Here is a 12,894-nt window from a genome sequence, read left to right as displayed (position 1 = left end):
CTCGGTCCCTTAATCAATCTCTTTGTATAAGAAGAAAGAAGAGGAATTCTCTCTTGAAGAGAAGGATATTACAATTGAAGTCCATGGATGAACTCCTAATAGATTTGCAAGTGTTCGCCCAAGAGTTTCTTTTGAGAGAGCATTTGGCAATGAAGTTCTCTTCGAATATCTCTCTTCATTTCCTTTTGAGAGGATAAGACATTTTGAACAAGCAAAACTCTCTCTACAAAATTCGTGCCCAAGCCACCTATTTATAGGCCTTTGATGGCCATTCACAAATCCAATCAAAAGATGTGGCTCTTGTCAGATTTTCTGAAAACTCTCCACTAGTAACCGATTACACAGTTATAATTTGAAGGGTCATGACTTTTTAATTTGAATTTCAGGAGTTTCGTTGCTGGTAATCGATTACAGACATATGGTAATCGATTACATGTCCAAAATTCAAATTCATAACCCTTTTCAATAGCTCTTTTTCATTCTTCCCTTCTGGTAATCGATTACACTTCCTGGTAATCGATTACCAGAGCCTTGCATGACTTTGAAACCCTTTGTTTTGAGGCAAGACTTGATCTTTAGTTAATCTTGAAACAAGGCTTTATTTTTTGAAGCAATCTTGAATTAATCTTGAAGCAAATGCTTATCCTTTGAAGCGGCCTTGTTTGATTCTTCTTTGGCATCATCAAAATTCATGTATTCATACATTCGCATTCTTTGCAAAGAGAATCATTAGTTGACCCAAAAATGATATCATCAACATATATCTGTACTAAGAATATATCATTCAATTTTCTTTTAATAAAAAGGGTGGTATCAACTTTTCCTCTTGAAAAACCTTTTTCTAAAAGAAATTTACTCAGACGTTCATACCAGGCCATAGGGGCTTGTTTTAAACCATATAAATTCTTTTTCAATTTAAAGACATGATTAGGCTTTTATGAGCTTTCAAATCCAAGAGGTTGATCCGCACATACTTCTTCTTGGATAAAACCATTTAAAAGGGCACTTTTAACATTCATTTGATAGAGTTTAAAGTCCATTATGGATGCAAAAGCTAATAACATTCTAATGGCTTCTAATCTGGTTACTGGAGCATAGGTTTCCTAATAATCTATTCCTTCTTCTGGATTATATCCTTTGGCCACTAGCCTAGCCTTATTTCTAATTACTATTCCATATTCATCCAATTTGTTTTTGAATACCCATTTAGTTCCTATAGCTGGATGATAATCGGGTTTGTCAACTAATTCCCAAACTTTATTTCTTTCAAACTTATTTAACTCTTCTTGCATAGCTATAATCCAGTGTTCATCAATTATGAATTCTTTTAAATTTTTAGGTTCAATTAAAGAAACAAAAGCCATATTATTGCAAACATCTTTGGGAGAGTGTCTAGTTGTAACCCCTTTAGATATGTCACTGATGATGTTATCAAGAGGATGGTATCTTGAAGTTCTTCATTCTCTTGAAAGATCTGTACTTGTTTTTGTTTCATCAATTTGAAAGTCTTCATCATTTCCCTTTCCTTTGCCTTTGTGCTCTTCACCATGAATATGTATACCTTCTAAAGAATCTGAAATATCATCAAGAATTTCCTTTCTTGGCCTAATTGGGTTAATTTCATCAAAAGCAACATGGATAGATTCTTTAATGATCATAGTTCTTTTGTTATAAATTCTAAATGCTTTATTGTTCAAGGAATATACCTTCATCAAATTTTGCATCAAACTTACCTAAGTTGTCTTTGTCGTTGTTTAGCACAAAACACTTATATCCAAACACATGAAGATGAGAAATGTTTGGTTTTCTTTCGTTATACAATTCATATGAAGATTTGTTCAAGATTGGTCTAATTAAAGGTCTATTCATTATATAGCATGCAATATTTACATCTTCAACCCATAAATATTTAGGAAGGATTGTATCATTAAGCAAAGTTTTGGCTATCTCTTCTAAAGATCTATTTTTCCTCTCAACTACTCCATTTTGTTGAGGTGTTCTAGGTTCAGAAAAATTGTTTTCAATACCATTTTCATCACAAAATGATTCAAAATCCTTATTTTCAAATTGTCTTCCACGATCACTCCTAATAGATGCAATTTTAAGATTTTTCTTATTTTGAATGATTTTAGCATGTTTGTTGAAAGCATGAAAAACATATCTTTTATGAGTGAGAAATAATGTCCATGTGAATCTTGAGTAATCATCAACTATAACAAGAGCATAGTAGTTTCCTCCAAAACTCATAGTTCTATAGGGGCCAAAAAGATCCATATGCAAAAGTTGTAAGGGCTGAGTTGTAGACACAATATTCTTTGAGTAATCATCAACTATTCATCTTTTCTTTCTCTTCTCCCTTTGCCAAAAAGAATTCGCCAAGGACTAACCGCCTGAATTCTTTTGTGTCTCCCTTCTCCCTTGTCAAAGAATTCAAAACGACATAGTCTGAGAATTCTTTTGATTCTTCCCTTTCCCTTATACAAAAGTTTTCAAAGGACTAACCGCCTGAGAATTCTTTTGTATCCCCATTCACAAAGTATCAAAGGTTTAACCGCCTGAGATCTTTGTCTTAACGCAATTGAGGGTAGATCCTTTGTGGTACAAGTAGAGGGTACATCTACTTGGGTTTGACTGAGAACAAGAGAGGGTACATTTCTTGTGGATCAGTTCTAGTGGAGGATACATCCACTAGGTTCAAAGAGAGCAAGGGAGGGTACATCCCTTGTGGATCTTTGCTTGTAAAAGGATTTTTACAAGGTTGAAAGAAATCTCAAGGACCGCAGGTCGCTTGGGGACTGGATGTAGACACAGGTTGTTGCCGAACCAATATAAAAACTCTTGTGTGTTTGTCTCCTTCTTCCCTACTCTTTTAATTTCCGCTGTGCATTTAATTTCCGCTTTTACTTTCTGTTAAGTTTCTCTTCTACTCCTTATTCTCTTAACAACTTAGTAAAAGCCTTAGAAGAGTAATTTTTTAATTAGTAAAGGTTTAGGAATAATTAATTCAACCCCCCCTTCTTAATTATTCTGAGGTCACTCGATCCAACATTTCCTGCTACCATAGTAGGGATGTAAGGATCGAATTCAATGGCTTTCCAGATGTTTAAATCTATAGCCTCTATGAAGATTTGCATACGGGTTTTCCAGTAATGATAACCCACACCTATTAATAGAGTTCCCTTCGGGAAAAAGAAAGTTTGATGACACCATAATTATTCTTGAAGTTTCTAAACCTTATACAAGACAACGATCTCAACACAGAAGATTATGTGAAGAATCCCCTGAGGATTTGCATCATTCAGCAAATGGAAGAAGTCAAATGTTTGATCAAAATGCACTCATGAGTGCAATGTCAGATGTTTACACTTGTTGGACACATTCAGTTCTACAACACTGAGTCACTAGATAAAATGAAAAGCATAGGAAACTCTTTGCAATATCTTGTGGTGGTATTTTCAATTTATGTTGGAACCTTGTTGGTTAATGTTGTGCACCAACTGACTCGGAAGCATGGTGGAATTGATTGGTTAAATGATGACATCAATGCTGGAAGATTGGACTACTATTACTTCCTCATGGCTGGGTTAGCTTTGATTAATCTCGTATATATCTTGTTCTGTGTTAAACATTACCGTTATAAGGTTAATGTCGAAGAAAAAGTTGTGGAGAAACTTGAGCCTTGAGGGGTATTGGGAAATGATTACTTTTTTTAATCAATAAATGTTCAATTTGTTCAGAATAAATGCAGGATTAGCAAGTGTTATATATGTCAGTCCAGTATATATATTTGATGTCATTTACGCAACAAAATAAACACTAAACTATTGTTGAATCTAAGGAAAAAATGATTCACCTATGCATACATTTCAACCGTTATTTATTATATATCTTTTATCTAGTATATTCTGTTATTTTTATCTTCTATCCATATAAATAAGTAATGTAAAATCAAAATTACTTCATTAACCTAATCTAATTTTTTTGCGGCTATTCTTTTATGTGGTCATTTCAATCTTTCACTACAATTCGGTCTCAAATTAAACCTTTGCATATTTATGACAAACAAGGACTGAGACTCTTGTAAAATTGTTACTATTTTAAATATATACTTATACCAAAAACATGTTACTTTTATTTTCTGAGTCAATATATTTTTCAAACACTTGTTGCCATTTTTTTGTTATTATCATATTCTAAAAATATTTAGAAAAATAAATATTAAAAAGAGAAGCGAAGTATTTAGAAAAATAAAAACCGTGAACCAATTCTAGTGATGCCACCTCCTGTCCACATGACACATACACGTGGATAAACAAACTGCGTAAACCCCACCACTATATAAAACGACCCTCACCGTCAGCACCAGATAGATTCAAGATTCTCAACTACTAAAGCGATCGAAGAAAGGAACTAAAAACCAAACCAGTGTCTCACTCTCACCCCAGAAACTCATTGTTGTGTGGCACAACAAACTTCACCAATGATGAAAGCCCTCACAAGCTCTTGTTCTAAGGCCATGGTCGAGACTCTAGGACCCTTCTCTCCCAGAGTTCCCCTTTGTGTTTCTGATAGACCCGAATTCTGCTTCACCCTTCGTTCCAAAAATGAGAAAAAGGGATGGAATTTATTGCTCCTGAAACTGGTTCGAAACAATGATCTTTACCCTGTTCATGCAGTGCCACCAAAGGACCAGGTTTGCTTCTTTTTTTTTCTATGCTTAGTTTCAAATTTTTGTTTTTCTTTGTTGGAACTATCATAATTCTTTTGTTTGTTCTTGGTCTTCTTGGGGTGTTTCTTGTTTGCATGTTAGGAACATGATTGCTTTCAAGTGGGGGTGATTCTTGTTGGGTTCTCAAAATATGCTTCTTTTTCTTTTCTTGTTTTTTTTCTTCTTTCCTTTTTCTGAAATTTCGTGTTTCCTAGTAGCTTGCCCAGTTTCTTCTCACCTTTTGGTTTCTTTTTATACGCTAAATATTCTCCCTTTTGTATGAGTATGCGTAGATCCAAAACTTGTTACGAAACATTTCGTATTACTGCTATGCTAGACTTCTTGGTTCTGATTCCATTTTCACTTTCTTTTTTTGTTAACCTTTTATGGGAACGGTTATTTCTTGAAATGTTTGGCGACTTCAACAATTTACTTTGTTTTTTATAGCTTGGTACGATTCTTTCCAGCATATTTCGGGTTTGAAGTTTTCTCTGTTGCTTTGGTGTTACTGGTGGAGCCTCTTTACTGTCTTGAGAATTTATTTCAATGATTTTGTATAATTCAAGAGGATATGAGCAAAATGAAAGACAAAACTTAGATGCAATTTCTGAATACTTTTAGTACTGGTTTTCAATTGGAGTTGGAGTTTCACCTCAATAATTCGTGTTATAAATTTTGCATTAAGAATTAGCATAGATTACCTAATTAAAACTCCAATTCTGATTGGAGAACAACACTAAAAGAGTCATTCTGATTGCAGAACAACACTAAAAGTATTTAAAGAACTAAATCTATGTTTTGTTCCCAAACTAATTGGCTTTTCTGTTATGTGGGGAAATTCGTTAAGAAATGGTTGTCTAGTTGTTGTATTTACATTAAATAAATTGAGAACGTACAAGATTTTGGCATGTTTGATGAGACAGTCTCTTGGCCCGAATAAAATGTTGCAGGTGGACTTGGAAACTGTGGAGCCTCAGGCTCAACAGAGTGAACAAACAAGTGGGTTCTAATGACCTTTTGTATTTTTCCTACTACATATATATGCCGTGGAACTCAAAATCCCAACATTGTAATTTGTTGTGCAGATGAATCAAAGTTTGTTCGTGTATCGTTCCAGTTACAAAAGACTTGTAATTTTGGTGAACAGTTTCTTATAGTTGGAGGTGGTCCTGTGCTTGGTTCATGGGACCCTTTAGAGGCATTACCCATGACATGGTCTGAAGGACATGTATGGGCTGTGGAGCTGGTGAGTAAAATCTGTTCAGAATTTGAAAATATTGTTGGATCAAAAACTTTTATAAATGTTGTATATGCTTCCTTTGTGTAATCAGGATATGCCTGCTGGACAAACATTCCAGTATAAGTTCATACTGAAAGGAGAAGGGGGGGATATTATTTGGCAGCCAGGGTTGGATCGATTGATCCACACTTGGGAAACTAAGAATAGAATAGTTGTTCTCGAAGATTGGGAGAATGTAGAACTTCAGAAAATAACAGAGGAAGATCAACTTGCCGAGCCAAATGAGGAACCCCAGGTTTGACTTTGAAGTGCCAACTTTAGCTGAATTTCTTAATAATCCTCAAGAAGAACTGGATTCCAAAGCATCGGAAATATCGTCTGTATAGTACTTTAGCTGAATTTCAGTTTTGGCCACTTCTGTTAATCTGTACAGTACTAGGAGTTTCGTGCGCAATAGATAGCGCTTTTGCTGTATGTCATACCATAGTGATAGTGATTTTTAAAAAGGCATCTTAGAAGATTTATTCATAACATCTCTCAGAAGAATAGAATTTTTCTGAGAAAATTAGTGTTACTTCATCTTGAATTCTCATAAAGTATGCATCTTTTGATTTATTTTTCTAAAAACATAAAAATAAAAGAAATGAACAAAAAAGAAAATAGAGAGAATTCGTTTCCCTTGAAAGCATACATGCCTGCGGCAACTGTACCAAACTACCAAAGGTATTCGTGCTACATAGCTGCTCTGCAGTCAAAGTTCAATAATTTAGGGTCCTGTTACTAAAGTAAAGATGAATGTTGTGGCTTGAGGATTCTGATTAATAAATTACAAGGGGAAAATATAATTAATTTTTTTTAAATATGTTGGAGGTTTTTTTCTTCTATCTGACCTTCTTACTTCTTCTGCATCTATTTCAGCTGACTCAATGCTTTCCTCTCCTTGTTGCTCTACGTTAGTAACTCATTGCTCATCTACATCTGCAATTGCTTGCACTTCTCCTCTGAACTCATCAGTTGAGACAACCTCTTCTTCAGCTTTCTAAGAAGAAATCTCATCAAATACTACATTTCGAGATGTAACAAATTTCTTAGTGATTGGATCCATGCATTTCCACCCTTTTCTATAAGGGCATAGCCAAGAAAGATGCATTTCTTGGCTTTTGGATCTAATTTGCTTCTTATTGTCTTTTGAATATGTACATAGCAGATGGCTCCAAAGACTCGAAAATAATCCACTATTGGTTTATCCCCATAGAGTAGTTCAAATGGAGATTTCTCTTTGCCTGTCCATGGAGGCAACTTGTTGATTACATGACAAGCACATTGAATTGCTTCTGCCTATAACTCACGAGGCAGATTTTTGTCATGTATCCATGACAAGCTCACTGAAGTTAGATGAGCTAATTTCCTTTCAGCCACTGCATTTTGCTGCAGTGTATCTCGACAAGTAAATTGCCTTTGGATCCCTTTTTTCATGACAAAAAACTGTGAAATCTGTTGAGTTGAACTCACCTCCATTGTCACTCCTCAAGCATTTGATTTTTGCATCAAACTCCTTCTCCACCATGTCAGAGAAAATAAAAAACTTATGTGTAACTTCACTTTTCTCCTTTAGGAAATACAACCAAGTATATCGAGTGTAATCATCCCCTAGCACCATAGTATATTTACATCCACTATAACTAGGTGTTTTTGTCGACCCCATTAGATCTGTGTGTATAAGTTCGAAAGGAATGGTTCTTTCTCTGTTGGAACATTTAAATGGCAGCTTGTAAGCCTTACCAAATTGACATCCTTGGCAAACAACTTCCTCCTTCACCTATTTCAATTCTGGAAGCCCACCAATAAGCTTATTAGATGCTATAATTTGTAGCATTTGATAGTCTACATGCCCAAGTCTAGCATGCCACAGGGTAGGACTATCAACTTGGCTGGTTCTTTTGACATACGCCTCTCCTGCAGATAAAACAAACAAAGAATTCTTCCTTTTTTCTTCCAATATGATGTCAGCATCAATATTTCTCACATCATTCAGGATTTTGACGCTATTGGGGCCAAAAAGAAGATGCTTGCCTGAGCTAGTCATTTGTGAGACATAAAGGACATTTTTCTTTAAGCCAGGAACATGATAGACGTCACTCAGCTGAACTTCATTGTTGCCAGCATTGATCTTTACAGTTCCCTCCTTCACAACAGGATGTGTTGTGTTGTGTTGCCAGCAGTGACTATGACTCTGTCTCCATTGTGATGATGCATTTCAGAGGAAACTTGATTGTTCCCTGTTACTAGGGATGGGTAAACAGGCCCAAGTCCATGGATTGGCCCGTGGGACCTGTAGTCCGCGCGGGAAACAAACCAATTTTTTTAAATAGTCCATGGTTATGTCATATTTTTGGGTCCGTCCCGCTTAATCCACGGACTATGCGGGTTTGGCCTGAGGGGTCCGCAGGTTGTCTACATTAGGTTTGATTTGTGTGACCCAGTTACATTAGGTTTGATTTTCTCTCTTCCATTTAAACTTTTCTTTCTTCTTCTCTTCACAGACTCGTGGATGTAGCAGGCTAAGAACAATTTTTCTCCTCACGGTTCTTCTCCACCACGCACTCACGCACGCGTGCAGTAACACGACTCTTTCCCTTTCAAGGAAAATAGAACGCGACTCATGCTCACGCAGTCACGCGACACACCATAGCAGCACAACCTCGGCTCACCACCACGCCACCATGCAAAGTACATCTCTTCTCTCTCTAGAATTTGTTTTTATCCTATTTTTGTTGGGGCTGATCATTGTCGTTGTACTCTTAAAATAAAAGAAAAATGTGAAAAATCTATAACTTTTGATCCGCTACTCACACCTCTTTTTTTTATTTTAACCCTCGGCTTCATTGCTTTATTCCCTTTGTCGGCTTCATGGCCTCAGGAACAAAGCTTCCTCCTATTGTTGTTTGTTGATAGTGTGTGAGATCCATGACCCTCATAGTCTCGTGTTGTGTTTAGTGTACGGTTAGATTTTGCATCAACTCCGGGATAGGCCATATATTATAACCTTTGTTCAAGTACCTTGCTCCTATCAGCTTCCTACATGTAGATATACATTTCAATTTTTCCATTGCACTTAACAAACAACTGCAACATTTGCAGCTGATATTTCTATCTTCTCTCTGCATTTTTCTTTCTTGAAGGACATTAACAAAAGCCAATTTTTTTTTATATTTTTCACACGTTTTTGTTTTGGTATTTGACATTTTTTGATGCATTAATTAATTATATTATATTAACATACAATTAGAGCATGCGAGATGAAATCTATTAACAATTTCAAAATTTTAGTTTGAGCCTGACAACACCAAAAGGATAGAAATTGCAAAATGAAAACAGAGCTAATATTTTCTTTTCTTTTTGCACGAGACAAGTAGTTGAACTGGCAGTATATTTTGTAGAGAAAATCTAAATACGGATAAGCTATTCATAATCTTTATTTATAATCTCGGATATAGACTGTATAAATAGGGGAAATGTGGTGGAAATTGATAAAAGAAGTGAAAAAAGAACTTGATGACCTGTTGCAACGGAAGCCTATGTGATCATGTTGACAAGTTTCTTTTCTCTGTTGTTTGTGATGTTATCCTATCTTATTCACGTTCCTGCTTTTAATATTTGTGATTCATGGCAAAATATGTTCTTTTAATAAATCACAGTATGATCAATTTTCTTCAAAATTGAGAAAAATAGCATTCAATTTTATTCCATCATTGAGCATTTACAGTTGTTCACACTCTATGTACTTTCTTACTTTCAAGTACTTTCTTCTTCAATTCTATGTTTTCTTTCTCAATTCTGTTGCAGAGATACTTTTGTTTTCACAAACTTACTACACCCATCACACTTCACTTGTCAATTATTTATTTCCTTTCAACTGAATTATACTTAGTTGATTCTTTAATATGTTCTCTATTACAAGTGATTCTTTAATTATTATTATATAATAAAATCGTGGGATAAGGGAATGAACCACGAAATTCTTGATCTGCAAGTTATGGGCAAGATGAATTGAGTTTTTGTGTGATTTATTTGAATTTAGAATTGAGTTCATTTAATTTTATTATTTCAAATTTTAAATATGGATTCTTTTGAAGTTAATGTTGATGAGAATGACAATGAGAGTATTGATGTGGATCTGCATGGAAATGTTATTCATGAAGATGAACCTATTGAGTCTAAAATGTCAAAAAAGAGGGCTAGAAATTATTCATCACATATGTGGAATTTTTTTGAGAAACCTGTTATGCATAGTGATGGAAAAGTGATGAGTAAATGCAAATATTGTTTGAAAGATTATGTGGGTGGTGACAATAAGAATGGGACTTCAACCTTACAACGTCGTATGGGGAAATGTGATGTATATTTGAAGACGCGTTCTAATAGTGATGTTGGAAATATTATTCTCGATCATGCTGGGAGATTAAGAAATATGAAAATAGATCAAAGTGTGGTATATGTATGATGATTATTGAGCATGATCTTCCATTCTCTTTTATTGAACATAGAAGGTTTAAAGAGTTATTACAATATTTGCATGCTGATGTGAAGTTACCCTCTAGGCGTGTTGCTACCATGAATGTGAACAATCTGTATGAATCTGAAAAGAAAAAAATGAAATGCATGTTGTCTAAAGTCCCTGGTAGAATAAGCTTGACATCTGATGTGTGGACATCTTGTACTTCTGAGGTTATATTTCATTAACTGCGCATTATGTTGATGCAAATTGGAAGTTGAATAGTAAAATGGTTAATTTTTCTCATTTTCCTCCTCCACACTCGGGGCGTGAGATGGCTAAAGTTATATATGGTTTTTTTTGGAAGAATGGGGGATTGAGCAGAAAATATTTTCATTAACTCTAGATGATGCTTCTTCCAATGATAAAATGCAAGACTATTTGAAGGAAAGACTTTTGCATACTAATGTTTAGTAAGTGGTGGTGAATTTTTTCATATCTGATGTTGTGCTCACATTTTAAACCTTAGTGTTCAAGAGGGGTTGAAAGTAGTTGGTCCTGCTGTAAAAAAAATTAGGGAAAGCATTAAGTATGTTAAGGGATCAGAGGGTAGAATGAAAGTTTTTAAAGCTTGTGTTGCAAAAGTTGGTGGTATTCATACAAAGATGGGTTTGACCTTAGATGTCATTACTAGGTGGAATTCTACTTTTATGATGCTTGAGAGTGCCCTTGTATATCAATATGCTTTTTGTAGTCTTGAATTTGATGATAGGAGCTATTCAAGTTGTCTTATTAATGAAGAATGGGAGAGAGGACAAAAAATGTGTGATTTTTTGCGTCCTTTTTTTCAAATCACAGAGTTGATATTTGGTTCCTCTTACCCAACGTCTAATTTGTAATTCATGCAAGTGTGGAAAATTGAATGTTTATTGCTTCAAAATTTGAGTAATAAGGATGAGTTGATTAGAACAATGGAAATTGATATGAAAACAAAGTTTGATAAATATTGGAGTGATTATAGAAATGTGCTTTCCTTTGGGTGCATTCTAGGTCCACGCTTTAAAATCAAACTTTTGAAGTATTGTTATTCAAAACTTGGTCTTGATCCAATATCTTGTCAAGAAAAGTTGAAAGTTATGGAGCACAAGTTGTATACTCTATATAATGAGTATGTTCAAATGTATTCCAAAGAAACAAGAAGCAATGTTGGTTTAAGTCAAGGTTGATCACAAGAGACTATGGTTATTACTAGTACTATTAGTATTGCTCAAGTTGATGTTATGGATGTAAGTCAAGGTTTCTCTTAATTTTTTAACTACAAATCATTTATTCTTATTTACTTTGACTAACTATTTTTTATTTTTGTGGAATTAATGTAGGAGTTTATACAATTTGAAGATCAAGATATGTCACAAGTGGGTAAATCTCAACTAGATACATATTTGGAAGAGGCAAATCTTTCAAATAAATATCATCCCAATCTTGATGTTTTGCAATATTGGAAGGACAATCAAGCTCAGTTTCCAGATCTTTCACTATTGGCTTGTGATATTTTAAGCATCCAAATTACAACGGTGGCTTCCGAATCAGCATTTAGTATTGGCTCACGGGTGCTTAAAAAATATTGAACTAGGCTTCTTGCTGACAACATGCAAGCCTTGATATGTACTAAAAATTGGTTACTACGATTCGATATGCAAGGTAAATAATGTGTAATAATTGTTATCTTTTAATCTCTTAATTGAGTTTATTCTAATATTTATTATTATTTTGAGTTTTAGGAAAAGAGGATGAAGATGTGGAGATGGAGAAGGCTCAAGCTACTTCAAATATAGAATCATTTGTTGTTGGAGATGTTTCATATTCTAAAGCAAGCACAAAGGAACCAAGTGCTAAAATATCCAAAGCCAAATACAAGACTGAAATAGTAAATTGTCCAGAAAATTAATGACTTATAATACTAGATAAAAGTAGGATGTAAAAGAAACTTCTATGGATGTAAAAGCTTCTTGATTTGTGAGAAAATTTTGTAACTCCTCCAATGATGGTTGGTTGGTCCATCTTTGAATGGACATAATAAATGGAGAATACTCCTTTTTCAAACCCCTAATGATGTATCTCCTTCACCTTGCCTCACTGATTTTCTCACTCAGATCTGCACAAAGATTTTTAATCTTTAAGAAGTATTCAGCAATTGTAAGATTACCTTGCACTGTGGATGCAAGTTCATTTTCCAACAACTGCAATCGAGCAACATTTTTCTTGGAGAAGAGTTTTTCTAGTGTCTCCCATACATCCTTTGGTGTGTCAAGATCTCTAATGTGATCAATTAATTCCTTGTTGACCGTCATTCTCAGAACAAACAACATCTTCCCATATTTTACCTTCCATTTTCGTCGGGCCTCCATCGTGTCCGGTGTATCTGGTGGCATTTTCATATCATTTTTTGCC

At 34.7% G+C, this 12,894-nt stretch overlaps 1 protein-coding gene across 2 annotated transcripts; it reads left to right on the top strand.

The window, feature by feature from the left end:
- Positions 1–4,360: 4,360 nt before the first annotated feature.
- On the top strand, positions 4,361–12,352 carry LOC114406157. 2 transcript variants are annotated; one of them, XM_028368754.1, is made up of 6 exons: positions 4,361–4,693; positions 5,659–5,707; positions 5,794–5,954; positions 6,040–6,243; positions 11,823–12,144; positions 12,225–12,352. In XM_028368754.1, the coding sequence occupies exons 1-5, from the start codon at positions 4,481–4,483 to the stop codon at positions 12,069–12,071; spliced, it is 876 nt and encodes a 291-aa protein (XP_028224555.1). In that variant the 5' UTR covers positions 4,361–4,480; the 3' UTR covers positions 12,072–12,144; positions 12,225–12,352. The 2 variants fall into 2 exon arrangements, with proteins under 2 accessions (XP_028224555.1, XP_028224556.1); XM_028368755.1 differs by lacking the exons at positions 11,823–12,144; positions 12,225–12,352 and adding an exon at positions 6,867–7,200 and having other exon boundaries at positions 4,363–4,693.
- Positions 12,353–12,894: the final 542 nt, after the last annotated feature.

Source organism: Glycine soja, chromosome 3 (genome assembly GCF_004193775.1).
Source record: "Glycine soja cultivar W05 chromosome 3, ASM419377v2, whole genome shotgun sequence".
NCBI lineage: Eukaryota > Viridiplantae > Streptophyta > Magnoliopsida > Fabales > Fabaceae > Glycine > Glycine soja.
The sequence above is the reverse complement of the archived record's forward strand: the minus strand, read 5'-3'. Positions and strand labels throughout refer to the sequence as shown.